Source organism: Miscanthus floridulus, chromosome 12, assembly GCF_019320115.1.
Source record: "Miscanthus floridulus cultivar M001 chromosome 12, ASM1932011v1, whole genome shotgun sequence".
In the NCBI taxonomy this organism is placed as follows: Eukaryota; Viridiplantae; Streptophyta; class Magnoliopsida; order Poales; family Poaceae; genus Miscanthus; species Miscanthus floridulus.
The window spans coordinates 53975928-53996096 of NC_089591.1; the positions used below are offsets into that span (position 1 = coordinate 53975928).

The window sequence follows — 20169 nt, forward strand, 5'->3', positions numbered from 1 at the left end:
ACACGTCACTATCCAAGTAGCTTGCCTTGCCCTTCCTTTCCCGGCTGGAGCTGGACCACGACGACCAGTAGTTCTTTGGATGCTCTCGATGAAACAGTAAAAGCTGAACAGTGATGGACTAACGAGCCGCACATGCGCTAGACTTGGACTCACCGGTCGACGGTCTCCTCCAGGCATTGTGTGTAGGCTCAGACAACTGATTTGCAATCACACTAGGAAACAATTCGCTAAATTCGGGTGATTTTACTGGACGTTGATGTTTCCTACTACTCCTACCTCTGACGCTTACCGCGACAGTTCAGTTGGACTAAGCCCGGTTGATTTTGATTGGACGTGGATGGATGTAGGAACTTTGAATCCCAGAACGTGAAGAAGGAACCTTCTTTCAGGCCCCTCCGATCCGGCGTACAAGACCCTAATTCTGCCACTTGTGTTCGCTCGCAGTCGCAAACGGTGTGGAGTTCCCATTATGTCTATGCAATTATGCATCACTGTATCAGCCCTCGTCAGTCGCTCTATGCAAATTCTACTGCTGCTACTGCGCTCGTGCGGGTGATGGCGGAAGACGACCTCGCCAATCCCATCATCTCCATGGATTGCTTCATCTTCCTCTGATGACTGCTTCTCATTTCCGTTCATGGTCCATGAAGGTTGACGACCACCCGAGGGAGAGGCATCCAGCAACGGTAGCACTGCCGACAGCTGGCATGTTTCTATTGGTTGTCCTGGCTGAATAAGGATAACAGCACTAACGACGACATCAGTAACATCAATCCAGCAACGAACTCTCCCATTATTGTATGCCATCTCTCACATCTCTCTGTCTTTCCGATGAGTATCGACAGATCGGGGCAATAGCACAGATCCCCAAACAAGTCAATCATCACCGATTATAGACAGGCAGTCAGACTCTGATCACAATTAAGTGAAAAAGGTGTCCCTAGAAGAAAAGCAAAAGCACTGCATCCATGCTCATGGACCATGAATGGAAATGAGAAGCAGTCATCAGAGGAAGATGAAACAATACATGGAGATGATGGGATTGGCGAGGTCATCTTCCGCCGTCACCCGCGCGGACGCAACATTAACATTAGAATTTGCATGAGCTGATGATGAGGTCTTGGTCTCCACTCCCCTCCTCCTCAGGCTTTGGTTCTGGCTCACCTTATGTCATGTTTGGTTTCTACAGGCGTTCCTAAAATTCCTGTCACATCGAATGTTTAGACACGTGCATGAGGTATTAAATATAGACTAATTACGAAATTAATTACACAACTCGCGACTAATTTGCGAGACGAATCTTTTAAGCCTAATTAAGCCATGATTTGACAACGTGATGCCACAGTAAACATGTGCTAATGATAGATTAATTAGGCTTAAAAAATCACATCGTAAATTAGCCTCCATCTATGTAATTGGTTTTGTAATTAATCTATATTTAATGCTTTTTATTAGTATCTAAATATTCAATGTGATATAAATTTTAGGAGCGACTAAAGAACCAAACACCCCCTTAGTCTTCTTGTCCTTGTTCCTGGTCCTGGCCTGCGCGAGCACGATAACCTCCTGTTGTGTTGCCGTCGTGCTCCGCCTACCGTTGTTCTACCTCTCCTTCTTGTGCTGCTGCTGTTGCTTCTCGTAGGAGCCTGGTGCCAAGCGGGTGGACAAGGGGACACTGACCGCGGGCGCTCGGGCGTGGGTGTTGCAAGTCTGTGCCTGCCGCTGCCACTGATGATGGGATTGCAACGGTCGGAGTCGGACGACTTCAACGTTCAACTTGGGGTACAGCACCATAATGTCCCACTCCTGAGACAACATGCTGCTGCTGCTGCTGGTGGCAGCGTTGGGTAAGAGGACCAGCTCACGCGGCTGTCACAAGTAGGAGGAGGATGAAGCCGCAGACGATGAGGAGCCAGAGGAGGAGGCGCACAAGGAAGTCGACGCCACTAGTGACAGCGAGAAGGAGGTGGTGGGACGGGAGAAGCTGTTGATCCTGCTTCCCCTACCAATGGGTGCGGATGCTCGGCAGGAGGAACCACCTTTGTTTGTGTGGTTGGTGGCGATGGGTGCCGGTGCACGGCAGGACAAGCCTGTGAGTCGTCGGCGGTGGAAATGGAATTGTTGCAAGGATGACAGGGGAAACAGGGGTAGAATTTGCTCACGCACGTGCCCATGTTGGTGTGGTGGCACTGGCACCAACTGATGAGAAGCAATGCAGTGAAAGAACGAGCAGAGCAAGCCTTCTCTCCTTTCCTCCTTGCTTTCTTGTTGTGGAGAGTGTGTGAGAGAGAGAAGGCGTGTATTATATATATATATATATATATATATATATATATATATATATATATATATAGATATAGATATAGATATAGAGAGAAGCAATCGAAACCAAAGCAGTCGTGCTTAGCTTAAAGTGCCCGCTGTCAATCTCTACAGGCTGTACAAAAAAAGTCAATCAACAAATTAATTTTGTGCGTTTGAGCGTTTCAATACATATAGCGATTATGTTGGTAAAAAGTTTGTTGCTTAGCTTTTGCGATTGCGCGCATGGCCTACCTCTACCTGCAACTGCTAGCCACCCTAAAATTGGAGCGCACAACGGCACAAGGTTTGAAATCGCAACGGCAGTTGTGCGCGCCGTATGGATGGCCCTGTGCTACGTAGTGGAACTTCTGAAACCAGCCAGGCTGCCTGTTACTGAAACTGAATGTTTTTCTCCCGCCTTTTAAAAGAAATAGCAATTGTACTGCTCAAAGAGGCCGCGGTGCTGTTCATCAGAACTACAAAGTAACGCTAGCATTAGAAATTGGCAACCTAAACATTTTCTGCAAGGAAAAGATGGTGATACATTTTCCAAAAAAAAAAACACCAGAAGATGATACAAGCATCAGCAGAGCAAAGTATGAACAATCTTTCCAAATTCTTTGACAATGGTTTGGTTGTCTGTAGGAGTACGTATATATGAATCAGGTCACAAATGCTTTGCTCGATCACTCTATAGTCCGTGTAAAGGCGGCACAGCAGGCAGTTGAATCAAATCAGAGGAGAAGGGCGAGCAGGGCGTTGAAGACTGTCTCGGGGGTCGCCCACTTCCTTCGCCGCTTGCTCTTGGTGATGGCGCTCTGCAGTTGTTGGTCCAACCGGCGGCCATCCAGACCCAGCAGGTGGTTGTGGTTCCTCCTGGTGGCCTCCCTGAGCGGGCCCCAGCACTCTATCCGGTTGTACTTGCGAGAGGTGGAGTGGAAATGCACCCACACCTTGGCCTCCATCAGCTCCGGCCGCTCCGCGAACAGAGCCGCATCGCCATGAACCACCGCCTTGAGGACCTTAAGAATTAAGATCCATCATCAGCTTATTAGCAGATAAGGTTATTAAGGGTCCAGTTGTTTGGAATGCAAGCAACGTAGTACATACCAGCGGCAGCTCTTTGGAGAAGACGTAGTATCTGAAACCTGCGGCCAGCTCCTGCAGGAGGTTGGCGCCGCTGACGAAGCAATGCACCTGCAGCGTCATCTCCCTCTCCCCGGCGTTTGCGCTGGCGGCGGCGGTCACCTCCTTCCACTCTGCCACCACGTCGTCCCTCTGCAGCGTCGACTGCCAGCTGCGCAGCTGCTCGCTGGTCATGGGACCGCTCACGGCCAGCGTCAGGTTCGCCGTGAAGTCGCAGTGGGTCAGAGTGTAGACTCTGGGGAAAGGAGGACGCTGCTTGTCCTCTCCGGCGAACTTCACCTTGAGCTTTGCCGCATTGAAGGTCATGGGAGGTCCCAAAATCTTTGCAGCCTGCAGATATCAAATCGACATGCATGCTAGTTGCTAGTTACTCCATTTTAATCAATCAGAATGCACTCACTAGGGAAGAGTAAAACAAAACATACCAGGGAGGAGTAGACGTCCGCTGTCCTCACATCGCAGCTGACGACCAAGAAACGCGGTGGTTCCGCCCTGCAGCCACCCATCCTCCTGCTCGGCCTGCTGCTCGCAACGAGCGCGCCGCCACGGGCCGCCATGAATGCTGCTGCCGCCATCTTCAATTCAGATGATGACCGAATTCTGGCATGCATACCTGGGCCGGGGGGCGGCCGTGAGCGAGCTAATTCAGACGACGCACGAGCAGCAAGGCCCCATTCCCTCTCATGGCAATGCGGTTGCGGTGTCTCTCCTCCAAGCAAACTAGCAAAGCAAGGTCGTCTGTCTGGCTGCTGGTGCTGGTGGTGTTGCTGGCGGCGACGTCCAGGGGCAGGGGTGCGGTGCGGTGGACGGGAGGAGGAGAGCTGGGGAGGACGTGGCCGCTGCGCCGGTTTGTGGCTGTGGAAGGTTGACGACCACCCGTGGGAGAGGCCTCCAGCCACGGGAGCACCGCTGACAGCTGGCATGTTTCTATTGGCTGTGTTGTCGGAATAAGGATAACGGCACTGACGACGACATCAATAACGGAATCCAGATCCATGTTTTGCAACACCAGAGTGCGAGAGGGAACGGCGGCAGCGACGGAGTCTCAGCAGAGGGCGTGGGAGTATAGATGACCATTCAGGCCGGCAAGAAGGGTACGCCGTGCTGCCAGGGCGTAAGCACGACCAATCTAGTAGGTCATGCCGGGCCGTGGCCCCATGGGGGAGCGCCGCCGCCGCGTCGCAGAGGAGCTGTCGAGGCCACGAGAGGGAGCGCCTCCAGTTCCATGGCGCCGCCGCGAGCGGGAGGGTCGGAGGGAGGAGCTGTCGCCGAGGCCTCCTGGGGGAGTGCCGCCACCCGCCACGTTACAGTGAAGCATCGAGCTGCGACCGGGCGTGCACGACGAGCGGAAGGCCGGGAGCGCCTCTCTCGCCAGGCCGACTTTTCCGCTGGCGCCGCCGGCTGCTCGACCTTACAGGCGGCCTCCTGCTGGGGTCAACGGCGGTAGCTGCGGAGGGGTTGGGAGCGGAGAGGGGGGCGCCACGCGAATGGGGCTAGCCGGCTGGGGACTGGGGAGGCGCAGTCCACGCGGAGGGGCGCGCATGGGGCGGCCCGCTTGAGGGCACCACCATTGCAGGCAGTACGCATTAACTGCCCCAGGGAAAAGTTGGTCTCCACGTAGACTACAGAAAATAGAGCCATCAATGTCCACAACGCGCTGGTGCTCTGCAGCCTGCTATTTTCAGGACCTTGGCTGAAACTATATATATAGTTTCTATATCTATTAATTTTTATAGACACTATGTATAGAAACTATGGTTTTAATGGATAGTTTCTACAGAATAATTTTTTATCCAATCACATATACTCTCTCTCCATTCGCTACCAATCACATCCCTTCGTGTCTTAGTTCTCGTGTAGACATGGTTTTTAACTTAGACCCGGTTTCTATGATTTTTGTTCTCTCTCTTCAATAACTACCTTGCCACATCAGCAAAATGCTTAGGTGACAGTACAATTAATGCCCATAGAAACTATAGTGGTTTCTGCATTGGGAGTGCCCTAAATCAGTCAACTAAAATATCTCTTAAAATTTAGTAAGATCATGTTTAATTCATTGACTAAAACTGATAGGTTTATGTTTATAAGAACCAAAACATCCCTCATTAATGCTAATTGGGTACTCCTAGCTTTTTGCGCCAACAGTGCCGCGCTACTGGCTCCTGCTAGCGCCGCCCGCGTGTGGCCTTGGCGCCAATTCCACGGCTGGCTGCTCTGCCTGGCATGCTCTGCTATCTGCTTAGCAAACAGCCTTGCTGCACGCCAGCGCCATTCCAGGTTTACAAATAATGTTCAAATGGTTTACAAAAAAGTTCAAATAATGTTCAAATGGTTTACAAACCATAGCGATGCTATGATCTTGTAAACAAACCATTTGCTATCCAATTACGAAATTGATTCATGTTTTCATCTTCGTCTCCAAAACGTGCGGTGCCTCTAGTTGCTTGAGTTGAAATTTCTTCCTCTGTTGGTATATAGTTTTCATCTTGATCACGCAATTCAAATAGGTAATCCATCATACCACTCTGTCTAATGAAATTGTACAGTGCCATGCATGCCATTATTATTTTGCTTTGCTTTGCCATGGAAAAACTAGGCAAATCCAATAAAATTCTCCACTTCATCTTTAGGACTCCAAAAGACCTTTCTATAACATTTCTAAGTGAAGAATATGTGTAATTGAAGAGCTTTTTTTACCTCTAGGTGCTGGCCCTTCTCTCCATTCAGGCACATGGTATTTTGTACCTCTGTACAGTGCAAGAAAACCCGGTCGATTTGGGTACTCCGAGTCAACAAGATAAAATTTATCTACACAACACAATACTAGTGTAAGTAACATGACAAATACTATGACAAAGACAATGAAGAAATATAAAAGGCCATACATACTGTGGGGGATATACCCCCGGGTACCACAAGATGGTACATGGGCCGCACCATCCCGAGGTGGCCCGGCCTATAAGATCAATGCGTGCACATCAAGATTACAAGTTGTACTAGATATTGTAATAGTACCAAATTGGATACTTTACTTATAACCTTGTCTCTTCGGAGTATATAAGGAGAGACAAGGGTCCCGTAGAGGACAGGTTAATCAGGATACATCTCAATACAATACACCAAAGACACAGGACGTAGGGTATTACGTCGACCAGATGGCCCGAACCTGTCTAAATTGCTGTCTCTGCGCCTTGTGTCACCATCTGGTTCCTGATTACACGCATCCTACCGATAATCTACCACCACGGGCACCCCCCTCGGTGGACTGTCGACCATATTTTGTCGACAGTGGCGCGCCAGGTAGGGGGCTCCTTTAGGGGTCTGTGCGCGCTGATCTATAGCGAACCAGATGGGATCTCAAGATCACCCTTCAACCCTACGGGCTCGACATCCCGAGACTACGAATCATGGCGGCGTGTTATCAACCAATCTTGCAGAAAAGCCAGAAGATCCATCTACGTGTCGCGTAACATGTCGTCGTGATCCATCTATGAGAGGCGACTACCAGCCTCGACGACAGCCGGCAACACGCTCCTCCACGTCCCGGAAATAGCCGAGCCGACTGATCAGACTCATCAAACCAAAGGCCACGTCCGATCTGCAAGGCCATGCAAGCTAGCTTTCAGAGTCACGTATCAATAAGCAAACAAAGACGGATTTGCATGGAGGAGTATGCATGCATCTACACGGTCATACATGCATCCACGTTATCCTCAGCCAGCGAGCAAAAAGGGAGCTAATTATCAAGAGCCGTACAAGCTACACGCACGTACTCGTCATCATGCGAGCAATCCGATCATGCAGAAAGCCAGCACGACTTGTCAACGTGCCCAAAAGCTAGCAAGATGCGCGCATGCCTGCCGCCGGAGCTCGGAGAAGATGGCGCACAGAACAGATCGGAACGTCAAGGCCACATACCGTGCTCGTGGAACAACCGAAGGCAAAGCCGTCCAAGCCATCGCCGAGCCGTCCAGCGAGCCATATCGAGCCGACTAGCGAGCCGCTAAGCGAGCCACGTCGAGCCGCACAAGCCATCAGCGAGCCACGTCGAGCCGTCAAGCGAGCTACGCTGAGCTCTTTAAACTGCATCTACTCCGGACCACGTCGACCACGTCCTGAGCGGCTCCGCCAAGCTCCGACCACCAGACCACGTCGACCAGCCGAGCTCCGACCACCAGACCACGTCGACCACGTCCTGAGCGGCTCCGCCAAGCTCCGACCACGACCACGACGACCACGTCCCGAGCAGCTCCGCCGAGCTCCGACCACATCGACCACCAGACCATGTCGCAATGATGATCGCCGCGAAGAACGGCGCTACGACAACCGCGACCACGGTCATGATGACAGATCAGAAAGCTCGAGGACCGGACAACTTCATCGCCACCGATCAGATTTCTATCCAAAGATAAGTACACTTCTAATATTTATATTTAATATAATTTTCATTACGACGTTTCTCCACAACGTCCTCATCATGATTATTCTTCCAATAATGTTTGTCCATGTATACCATCCTAAATATAACATACATCTATACTGAATGCAAATCCTCGACCAGTCACGTTGATGCTCGAACGCCTCCAGAGACGGCCCTGTCTCCGGCTTCTCCCTACACGTGCACGAGCGTCTACCCTCTGCGTTATGGGTGGTCGGCAGCGGCTCCTTAGCGATGCTTTGTTCTTCCTACACGTGCACGGGTTCCGCGCCCCGCGTTATGGTTAACAAGCTAACTAGGGCTGGAGACTCAGCTATATACTAACTGGTCGGACGGTTTATATTAAGTATAAACACAAACTTCATATTAACACTGATGTTTACAAAGCACCAACTGCTTTATCACATCATGCTCATTTGCAAATGATTGCTGAGCGTTGTTTCTTCACCGCTGATTTTTTCTCCATAATTTATTATTTTATACATCATGTACTACTATTCTACATATTTATATTGCAGGAATTTCGAGCTATGCTCGGGGACTTCGTCGCTCGCTTCTCGACCACGGCTCGGGGACTTCATCGCTCGCTCCTCGACATGTGCTCGGGGACTGCCTCGACCACTCTCCGACCACGGCTCGGGGACTTCGTCGCTCGCTCCTCGACATGTGCTCAGGGACTGCCTCGACCACTCTCCGACCATGGCTCGGGGACTTCGTCGCTCGCTCCTCGACCTATGCTCGGGGACTGCCTGCCTCGATCACTCTCCGACCACGGCTCGGGGACTTCATCGCTCGCTCCTCGACCTGTGCTCGGGGACTGCCTCGACCACTCTCCGACCACGGCTCGGGGACTTCGTCGCTCGCTCCTCGACATGTGCTCGGGGACTGCCTGCCTCGATCACTCTCCGACCACGGCTCGGGGACTTCGTCGCTCGCTCCTCGACTTGTGCTCGGGGACTGCCTCGACCACTCTCCGACCATGGCTTGGGGACTTCGTCGCTCGCTCCTCGACATGTGCTCGGGGACTGCCTCGACCACTCTCCGACCATGGCTCGGGGACTTCGTCACTCGCTCCTCGACCTGTGCTCCGACCACTCTCCGACCACGGCTCTAGGACTTTGCGTCTCGCTCCTCGACCGTAGCTCGGGGACTGCCTCGACCACTCTCTGACCACAGCTCGGGGACTTTGCGTCTCGACTACATGTGACTGGCAACTCGCATACAGTTGGGATATTTTTTCTCACTTAGACCTTGCTACAAGGCTCATACCTCACCTTCCAGCAAGCTCGGGGACTACATCGGTACGATGCACCTGCCAGTGCATCTTGTATCGCCTGTACGACGGTTGGATTCTCAACTTAACTGGGAATTCTTTTTAGACCCTGGCACCACGTGCCTACATCACCTACCACCAGGCTCGGGGACTAAGTGGGCACACTTCACCTTGCGGTGAATGTGTTTATTTTTTGACCTCTACGCCTCTGATGATCAAGGACGCTACGCTTCAAGATGCACTTACATTTCTTTTCAGAAATACAAGTGGGCACACTTCCCAGGACGGAAATCTTTTTCTTTCTTCTTAAGAGCACCATACATTCTTCGGACAACCTACTTCTCCGGCGACAACGGTGGTCGAAGATGTCAAGAACTCAAGCCTCACTGTTCGAAGAAGGTTGAAACGGCGTGTCGCATCAGAATACATGGCGCTCGGGGACTAGCTGTGGGGGATATACCCCCGGGTACCACAAGATGGTACATGGGCCGCACCATCCCGAGGTGGCCTGGCCCATAAGATCAAGGCGTGCACATCAAGATTACAAGTTGTACTAAATATTGTAATAGTACCAAATTGGATACTTTACTTATAACCTTGTCTCTTCGGAGTATATAAGGAGAGACAAGGGTCCCCTAGAGGACAGGTTAATCAGGATACATCTCAATACAATACACCAAAGACACAGGACGTAGGGTATTACGTCGACCAGATGGCCCGAACCTATCTAAATTGCTGTCTCTGCGCCTTGTGTCACCATCTGGTTCCTGATTACACGCATCCTACCGATAATCTACCACCACGGGCACCCCCCTCGGTGGACTGCCGACCATATTTCATCGACACATACCTAGAGGTGGATGTGGAAACTTGTCACCAAATTTCTCAAGTGCATCATTGAACACCCTCATATCATGAACTGATCATGGCCATCCGGCTAGAACAAAAGTAAATCTCATATCAAAGTCGCATACGGCTAACACATTCTGTGTGGTGATTTCTTTCCTTTCTGTGTACTGGACTACCTTCTCAGTTGGCACAGTGACGAGTACATGTGTCCCATCTATAGCTCTAATGCATTTATCAAAATACGGAGTAAACCGAGGAGATTGTAACCTTCTATGAATAGTTGAAAATTGTGTATCCTTTGGCCTAATGATATCAATTGCTAGCTTGATCACACTAGACAGTACCTTATCAAACTTGTTGCTACATGTCCCTAGTGACTTCTCAAATCTATTATCAGCTTGTCTCATGGACTGAGGGGCACCACACATCCACAAAAACATTGCTAGAGCCTCTATAGAAGTCATTTTTGTAGTGGACTGCAGACCATATCTCTGAACTAGCAAAGTGTGAAGGCTATAAAAAATATCGCTGTGCATCCTAAACATGTTATAGCATTGTGTCCTATTTCCTAGGGTTTTCATAGTCCACTGATATCCAGTTTCATGTGGGACTCTATAACCAGCCTTGTTCATGAACTTGTCATAGTGGTACATACCTAGCAGCATGACAGCAGTAGCAATCCTTCTCCTCTTCTACTGACACCTAGCAACATACATCAGCAGCGCTGTTTCCTCATCATCAGTGAAGTCCCCTTCATCATCAACATCTGACCAATCATCATCAGTCGTCCACTTGTCATCTGAGTCTTCATCTGACCAATCATCATCAGTAGTTCTCCACAAATCATCATCAAAAAGTCCAGTAGCATCAACACCAGCGTCCACATCAGCCCTCCTGCAGCAGCCCCTACACCAGCATCAATATCAGCCCCTCCTGCAGCAGCCCCTACACCAGCATCCACTCCAGCAGCAGCCCCTACACCAGCATCCACTCCAGCAGAAGCCCCTAAACCAGCATCCACTCTTCCAGCACCCCCTACACCAGCATCCACTCCAGCAGTAGCCTGGTCATCAAAAGAAATATATGTTAAAAGAGCATTGAATGTTAACATGAAAAAAATGGCAGCCCCTACACCAACATCAACAACAATGGCAGCTACACCCATTACATTATTCACCAAGCAATACAAGGTTCATTACGATTACATAGTTTATCATAAATTTAAAGTCTTAAGTAAAATAAAATTAAGGGTGCCAAACTAGAGACTCCATCTGCCATTCTATCATATTGTCCTCATTTATTTTTGGCAACCCTCCTTAGCTATGCCATCCTTTGCTCATTTGTATCAAGACCACTAAAGATGAACCGGTTGTAGGTACTTCTAAACAACATGGTAGCAGCAAAGTATTCATTTGAAGCTTTGTCTGCCCTAGCCTCAACAGCCAAACTGAGGCACCTAGCAACATCATCAGCTCTTGCTTGCTTTGCTTTTGTAGCTTCCCCTCTCTTGCTCTGTGCTATTCACTCTAATGCATTGACTTCGTTCTCAGCAGCAATCTCCAATTGAGTGACCAGTCCCTGCATGATAACATTCATTGGAACTTTTTTGTTCTTGCCAGGGCTTGATGCTGTGTTAGTTGTGCTGCTTGCCCTCTTGCGGCTGTTTGTGATACTTGGTGAACTGGGCTGTAAGTCATAGTTCTCTGGAGTAGCAGCACCATCTTCATCATCCTCATCTATCCCTGTGTCTTGGTCATGGCATGACTGCCCAGGAATGGTGGCGGTTGATCCATCAATAGCAGTGTTCTGGAAGAGCTCAACCATCTAAGGAAAGAATCTAGGCAAACCATACATGAATTTCCTACAGTCTGGCTTCTTCTAAAAAATCACAAGAATCCAATGTTAGCACAAACCAACAAGAAAGTAGAACAAGCAAACAAATTATCAGGCACAAAGATTACCCTGGTATGCCTATCCCATCAAGATAGAGGTGCATCTATCCCTCCGTTTTCTTGGCGGCCAACACCTGTTTGTAGTTGTGCCCACTTGTAGAAACTGTACATGGCCTTGAGCTGGCTAAATCTATTCTTCATACATCTAAGATCATGCTTTAGGCTAGTCTGTTGCTTATACAAATCTCTCAAATTATCATACCCTCTCCTTGTCATTGTCCCCTTACTTGAATTGCCCTTTCTCATTTCATCAACAGCAAGACAAGAAAACACAAATGTATTTGCATCGGACCAATTTGCCTTGTCAAACTAGTAGAGAAGCATATCAGAGAACAAATACAAACTTGTAGATATAGACAGATATAGATCAAACAAATACAACCTAACACATCAATTCAAATGAAACATGTAAAAAGTAGTAGTTCATACAAACTTGTAGATCAAACAAATACAACCTAACAAACACATGTACATCAAACATATTAGACAAATAAAGATCTGAACATCAAACAAATAAAACCTAACACATCAATTCAAATGAAAAGTATGAGAATGTAGTAAAAAAACAGACATGCAGAACCATAAATGACATGCATAACATAGATAATAAACAGAGTAAGGTACGAATCAGATCAGAGAACAAGCTCACCTCGTGCGGGATGTCGTCGTCATCTTCTGGCTCCATTCCTTCAGTTGGAGGAGCCCAGCTGCCCGAAGCAACTGAACCACGTAGCCTAGCTGCCGGCGTGTGGGCACGGCTACTGTCGGTTCCCACCCTGGAGCGACGGACAGCAGCGCGAGAAGCCGAGCATTTCCTAGATCCGGTCACTCCTGCGGTCGGCCGAGGAGGAACGAACCCTCCACCACCGGATCTGGCGCCAATGCGAAGAGGAAGCATCCCTCTACCGCTAGGAGCAAGGTCACCTTGGAGGAGCCCCTGGTAAGAACCCATGTAGGGGAAGCTGGTGGCGTCGGTGTTTAGATCCAGCCCCTCCATGCCGCGTCGAGTGGAAGAGCCCGCCCCATATGATGAACCTTGGGAGAAAACGCCGAAGTCGCCGGCGATGGGGGGGGGCGACGGATCAGAGCCATTCAGATCCACCAGAGAAGAGGGCTGTGAGTAATAGTCCGGATACTCGGACCCGTGGTCGTCCATGGCGGAAGCGGTGAGCAGAGGAGGTGCTACGCCGGCGGAGGGGTTGAGAGGAGCGGCGGTGGCGTGGAGCGAACTGGTGGCGACAGTGGGGAAAGCAGAGAGAGCAAGCGAGAGAGAGAGAGTGAGCGAGCTGGGAGTGAGCGAGCTGAGAGAGTGAGGGGTACGGTGCGCATTGATGAAGGGCAAGCGTTGTCCGGCGGTGGTTTTAGGAGGTTCTAGTAACGATTTCGTTACTAGCGTCTAGTAAGCAGTTTATGAGGTTTTAGTAGAGGTGTTTGGTAAAAAAGCTACTAAAGAGACTAAAAGCTACTAAATTTAGTAGCTACTAGCTGAATCAAACACCCCCTTAGTCTCGTATATTGCATCTGAGTTGCTGCCCCATACTTGCAATGCGCGCCCCAGCAACTGCTTCCCCTTTTTGTCAGATGAAACTACCTTTTGTGATTTGGCTATGCCGCACAGACGTGGCGTCTGGGGTAGTACTCCAGCATGGAGCGTTGGGAAAGCCCTAAGGCTATCCGTACTCGTCAACCTCTATTTCCATACTCTAAAAGGAATATTCTATCATAGTCATCGAGATTCTCTACTCTATATCCATTTCTTCCGCACCCATGTTATCTCTATTCCATACTATATACCCACTATTCCATATTTTATTCCCCTCCCTCCCCCTTTCTCTCTCTCACCAACTCACGAGAGGAGCGTTGCTGGTGTGGTGGACAGGATAGCGTTCGTCTCCCACTGCGCTAGGTTTGGAGATGCCCTGTAGCAAATGGAGGGATTGGGGATGAAATAGAGAGCAGCGGTGCGAGCCTTTCCTCTGTATATTTCTAGTACAGGCTCGGTTCCAGGCGCGCGGTGCGGACAGTCTAAGGCGTGTGAGTGGGGGCAGGGGAGGCGAGGAACGAGGGTCGGAGGCCACCGAGCGTAGCGAGTGCGGCTGCGGCGCTGAGGGTGATGATTTTAGGGTTAGCCGGTTAGAGATCGGGAGGTGTGGCGCTGAGGGGTGATGATTTTAGGGTTTGCCGGTTAGAGATTGGGAGGCGCGCAGGGAGTTTTTTTTTTTTTTTTTGGAAACAGGGCGCAGGGAGCTTTTAGCAGGCTGCAGGCCTTTGGCCTTAGCAGGCCGTGCTAGCCCGCTGGCTGGTACCGGGCCTGCTGTTAAATGCCGTGCCGCCCGCCGTACCTGAGCGCGGCACACATGAGCAGCGGCCCAGGCACGGTCCTGTGCATCGGCCCGGGCCGGCTCGTGGGAACGACGCATGCGCAACGCCCTGGGGTGCACGGTGCTCAGCGAGCGGCTGGCGGCCGCCGCGAGGGACGGCGACGCGGCGGAGGTGCAGCGGCTCCTGGAGGCCAACCTGGGGCTCGCCCGCTGCGCCGCCTTCGCTGCCCCGACGCGAGCGCGCCACCCGGCCAAGGGCCAGGGCTCGAGCGCGAGCGCGGCTCGCCGCCCGGCCAGGCCCCTTCCCCAGAGCGGCGTGTCTCCCTCTCCGTCTCCCTCCCCCGCGCGGTGAGATCCACCGGCCAGCAAATGGATCGATCCATGTACAGAGGAGGAAGAAAGAGGAAGAAGAAAGAGACAATGACGAGTGGATGGCGCTGCTATACAGATTAAGAATCTCTTATATGTATTTGCTGGATATGGCACCATTAACCATGTGAGAGACCTGCCTGATATCTTCCATTACCCTATACCATCATGCTTTGTGTTTCAAGATATCTACTTTTCTACACTTTATGCTATGGAGCAGTCATACCCTCTTGCACATGATGATTTCACTTTATATTTTGGAAGGCATAATAGAAAAAGGATTTGCCACTATAGATTTGAATGATAGCTCAAGATAGCTACTTATATACTCTTGCATTCATTAAAGGACGTATTACCAAGTTGCCAAGTTGTGAAATAGACTCATTGTACTAGTATTATACCCTACTCATTCAATTTAAGTAAGTTACGTGAGTTATTGAGATTGCCAAGCTCTAGTTAGTCCTGACCATTCAGTCATGTACTCATGTCATGTATAGTATACACTTACATAATGAAATACACTTGAATTACGTGGGCTATATATTATTTTTTGCTCTGATCCCATCTACATAACAAGTAATAACATTGTGAAGGCTCCTTTTCTATGCAGTTCTATTATTTGTTATGTAGATGGGCGTACCCAGTGCAGAGAGCTCCCGCTCTGTTCGGGGTCTGGGGAAGGGTGTTAGTGGCAAGCCTTACCCTCGCCTGTGCAATGTGAGGAGACCGCGACTCGAACCCGGGACCTTCCGGTCACAGGCGGTAAGACTCTACCGCTTGCACCAGGCTCGCCCTTCTTGTTATGTAGATGGGATCAGAGTAAAATTAGGGAGGAGGGTTAAACTTGGGGCCTTGTTGGTGGCTTGGTGCGTCTTTCTTAGCTTCTTTGGTGGTAGGAGCCTAGCTTGGCAGCCCTTTGTAAAGTCTTTTCTTTTCCTTTTCCATGTAGGTGACTTACGTGTAAATTTCTTCTTTATTAATAGAAATGGCAGTTTCATGCTGTTATGATAGTACTAACATTGCTGGACTTTCAATTATATTTAGTAATAGCAGAATGCAAATGTCACCCTGGTGTTCTATTCCATGGTTTTTTTTCTTAATTGAAAAAAAAACTGCAGGTAGATGTGAGTTATTTCAATATGTTAAGCAAGTTGTGTTCCTTAAGGAATTTCCTTTTTCTTTTTATTTTAGGTGCATTCTCATGCTGATATATTCAATTTCACATTTGGGGATGGTTACTGATGGAAGATTCATCTATGTGGTAACTGGACAGTATGGTCCACAATGTAGGGGACCAACAGCTCGAAATTTTGTATTGGACACAAAAACAAAAGAATGGCATGATCTGCCACCATTGCCAGTTCCTAGGTACTATCTTCTTTTATTTTTTAAAAATTGAGCATCCAAGCATTGTGCATGTATGCATTAAGTTGTTGGTCCCATGTAGGGCATGGTGGCACACAGGTACCACCATGGAACAAATTTACTAGAAATTTTCATTTTCCACCATATAATATTGTATTTGTATTAGATGCATCCAAGTTTGCACCACCAGATTTTTAACCGTAGCTCTGCCTCTGATCCTGCTATTGCAAATACTGTCTGAATATTTGATCAACTTGTAGGCTGTAAAGAACTTGAACCCAATATCTTTCCAACTAAAATTATTCTGTGTAGATATGCTCCAGCAACACAACTTTGGAGAGGCAGACTTCATGTGATGGGTGGCAGCAAGGAGGATAGGCACGAACCTGGGCTTGAACACTGGCGTCTCGCGGTAAAGGATGGGAAAGCATTGGAGAAAGAGTGGAGGAGCGAGATACCAATACCGCGTGGAGGTCCTCATAGGTCTCGAACTTTCCCTTCCTATGTTATCAGCAGTTGTCATTTTCATTGGAAAGCATGCTGCTAGATGCCTATGCCCTAGGCTGTCTTGGCATTTTGGCACTTTGCACTTCCACTTTTCTTATGCTTCTAGGAAATGGTTTTCTATATTTGGTTGCATCGTACAAAGAACTTTATAAGAAGTTGCTAAAGTTCTTATAAAGATATTTTCATTTACTACCAGGGCTTGTGTTGTTGCAAATGATAAACTCCTTGTTATCAGTGGTCAAAAATGTGATTTCATGGCCAAGCCTGGGTCTCCTATATTTAAATGTGTTAGAAGAAGTGAGGTATGTTGATATATATAGTTAATTGATGCACATTATGTGGTCTCTATGTTTTAAGATCAACTGAGATCAATTCCCTGCGTTAAAGACAACTTAACCATATGTTGAGCATGATTAAGTCTAGTAAATAAGCATCTAAGCACGACACCCGCTGCACCTACTTTGTTCAATAAATAATGGCGTACCTAATTTCACCAGAAAGTGGAGTGGCATCATGTGCACTGCATTTTTTTTAAGAAAAAAAGCAAATGCTAAAGACATTTAGTTTGATTGAAGTATGAAGCTATCATATATCGCATATGTTCAAGCATTGCCATAATTGATGGTTTTGAGTTGAGACCAGAATCAATCCAAAAGTACTAGTAGTTCACTATTTTCTTAGTAACCTTCCTATTCGCACTATTTGTTTATCTTTGTTATTGCCCGTCTTTTAAAAACTACAATCTGTTTGTGCAGGTTGTGTATAGTAATGTTTATATGCTTGATGATGGAACGACTTGGAAGGAACTTCCACCTATGCCAAAACCAGATTCACATATAGAATTTGCTTGGGTGAATGTCAACAATTCTCTTGGTGTTGGTTGGTGAAGTATTTCGGTTCAATCTGGATACGCTGGTACGTATTTTGTTCCCTTTGTTTCTGTGTTTTCTGTTTCTTGTAAAGATAGTTCAGAAAAGGATGGGAAATTGGAGGAAAAAGAGCATGCTCGTTGCAGATCTATTTCTTGTTTCTTGTCAGTGGATTTTCATGCTTTTGTTAATAGCATCAGATGGTATTGCAACAGCATTCTGCTGTGTATTTAACACAAAAGCAACTAACCTCGTTAAACTTTCTATTGCTGAAATTTACATTTCCATGATGCTGAAAAAGTACATAATTAGGTGGGTAACAGGAAGCATGATAAGATCATAAGAATGTATCAAAATCGCATTTTGTAAATCGTTGTGGCCCTTGGTATGCTATCGTGACACTATTGAACCTCCATCCGCAGGAATGGAGTGTGATTGTGCGGTTACCTTTCCGAATCAAGACTAGTCCCTCCATCCCAAATTATAAGTCATTCGAAGAATCTCGGAGAGTCAAAGTATTTAAAGTTTGACCAAATTTATATGTTAATATAATATTTATGATACCAACTAAGTATCATTAGATTCTTTATTAATTATATTTTCATAGTATATCTATTTAATATCATAAATCTTTGTAGTTCTCTCTATAATTTTGGTCAAACTTGAGACGCTTTGACTCTCCTAGATTCTTGGAATGACATAATTTGGAATGGATGGAGTACATTGGTAGGATACTGGGATGGCTGGCTGTATTTCACTTCTGGGCAACGAGACAAAGGACCAAAAGACCCGTCTCCTAAAAAGGTTGTTGGGTGCATGTGGAGAACTAAATTGCATCTGTGATTTCCTTAAAAAGAACTGATATGACTGAGCCATTCATTGTGTTTTTTGGGTACTTCTGTTTCAATCCCCCAATGCTGGGCGAGTTGTTTCTTGGTGTTATCGTAGGTGAAATGGGTGGCTTTCAGGACTGTCAGTGTCATGTCGTCATGCCATTGCCACCGGTGTGTTGTATGTTTATTCTTTTAGTTATACCGTAGTCCGTAGGATCACCAACTTTTGCACCATCTTGTACAGAGAGAATCGATCGACTGTCCAGGGGCTGTCGTAATCTTGTAAGTTGTAGCATATACCTTCTTTTATTTAGCTCGTACTGAATCGATTGGATATCTTCTGAAATTAATCTCAACTTCAACTTGAGCCATTGTTATGGTTGACTTAGGCCCTCTTTACTTTCGTATCACATGCTTCCTGTGAGTGATGGGTGTGTTTCCACTGATTCCTGGTACTTTGCTTCCGTGTTAAAATAATAAAGTAGCTGGATGATTGGCTTGTCATGCGATCAGATGTGCTGGAAGGATTGCGGTCCTTGCGTTCTTCAACTTGTAACTTGTTTGTGACGTGTAATGTTAGGCTTGTTGCTGTTGATGACCACAGAATCCACTCTCTGGCCATGAGTACCTGCACTGACCATGCTCGCATAACCATGTCCAGAAGACAGCAAAACTCAGAAGGTGATCCTCGAGCACTGCAACTGTCCTTCTGGTTTCGCTGTTCTTGGGACTTCTTTTTTTCCTTAATGAAATTCATATATGGCCTCTGATTTTGTAGCATCCAAGCTTTCGACATTTTGATGCATGCAGCTACCAGCTGTTCAGCTCAGCTCTAGCATTCTTCGTGGAGTACTGTAGTCTGTAGCCAGTAACCAGCTCAGGGATGCGCTTGCTGAGGTCACATCAGTATCCAATAGATAGTAGCTTGCGTTGCCCTTCCTTTCCCGGCTGGAGCTCCACCATTAGCTCTCTGGATGCTCCCGTTGAAACAGTAAACGCTGAACAGTGACGGACTAACGAGCCGCATATACGCCTAGACTTGGACTCACCGGTCGACGGTCTCCTCCCCGGCATTGTGTGTAGGCTCAGACAACTGATTTGCAATCACACTAGGAAACAATTCGCTAAATTCGCGTGATTTTTCACGTAACGACTTTGCTGGACGTTGATGTTTGTTTCCTACTCCTACCTCCGCCGCTTACCGCGACATTTCAGTTGGTTAGACGTGGATGGACGCTGGAACTTTGAGTCCCAGAAGTGAAGAAGGAATCTTCTCTTTCAGCCCGTGGTGTGGCCTCCGTCCTCCGATCCGGCGTCCCTCTCTTGGAGCGTAGAAGAATTCGTTCTGAATTTTCAGCTCCCTCCGTCACATAAATATAGCAAAAGATCTTATAAAATTCAAGATTTGTCCCTACAAAAAAAAAGACATTCTATCGATACTGTACACACTTGTACTACATCACTGTTCGGCAATATTCATCTGCGCTTTTGAGTGGTATATCTAAGTCATTTTGCTTTGCCACTAATATGTCTAGAATCTTTATGGAACGTAGGGCGTACATCGCAAGCTTGACCTTGCAAGTACTGTATTTAATCGGACAGATAGGTGAGGTTCATATATGTACATAACTATAAATCTGCCACTTGTTTTCCCAAACTGTATGGAGTTTCCATTTCCATTTTATCTATGTATTTAATCGGACAGCGGTCAAATTTCCATGCAACCGGTCGCGATGTCCATGGACGGGCGGGCGCCGGAGTCGGACCGTCGGCGCGCTGGACGCCACCGGTCTACGTCTGGGGTCAGTTCCAACTTCCAGCGGAGAGTGGGCGACTGACCTGGATCGCCGCGGCGCAGTGAGATTATTGGTTCGCTATAAGCTTGCTTTAGGCCGACCGGCCGGTAACGCTTTACGGGGCGACCGCGGAAGGTGCCGTCAGAC

The 20169-nt window shown here is 48.0% G+C and overlaps 1 protein-coding gene and 1 pseudogene across 1 annotated transcript; one reads left to right on the forward strand and one right to left on the reverse strand.

Moving 5' to 3' along the window:
- Nucleotides 1-2895: 2895 nt before the first annotated feature.
- Nucleotides 2896-4958, reverse strand: LOC136497396 (protein STAY-GREEN LIKE, chloroplastic-like). Its single transcript, XM_066493183.1, has 3 exons — nucleotides 3876-4958; nucleotides 3415-3780; nucleotides 2896-3326 (listed from the first exon to the last, which is right to left on the reverse strand). The coding sequence occupies exons 1-3, from the start codon at nucleotides 4371-4373 to the stop codon at nucleotides 3039-3041; spliced, it is 1152 nt and encodes a 383-aa protein (XP_066349280.1). The 5' UTR covers nucleotides 4374-4958; the 3' UTR covers nucleotides 2896-3038.
- Nucleotides 4959-14341: 9383 nt separating this feature from the next.
- On the forward strand, nucleotides 14342-18582 carry LOC136496988 (kelch repeat-containing protein At3g27220-like; annotated as a pseudogene).
- The last annotated feature ends 1587 nt before the right edge of the window (nucleotides 18583-20169 follow it).

What these genes read in the sequence shown, in the direction of transcription:
- LOC136497396 (XM_066493183.1), bottom strand. Translation starts at nt 4,373, where the DNA reads ATGCCAGCTGTCAGCGGTGCTCCCGTGGCTGGAGGCCTCTCCCACGGG. An exon ending in CGGACGTCTACTCCTCCCTG is followed by an intron (nt 3,781 to 3,875) that starts GTATGTTTTGTT and finishes TGATATCTGCAG; the next exon opens with GCTGCAAAGATTTTGGGACC. An exon ending in TCTCCAAAGAGCTGCCGCTG is followed by an intron (nt 3,327 to 3,414) that starts GTATGTACTACG and finishes TTAATTCTTAAG; the next exon opens with GTCCTCAAGGCGGTGGTTCA.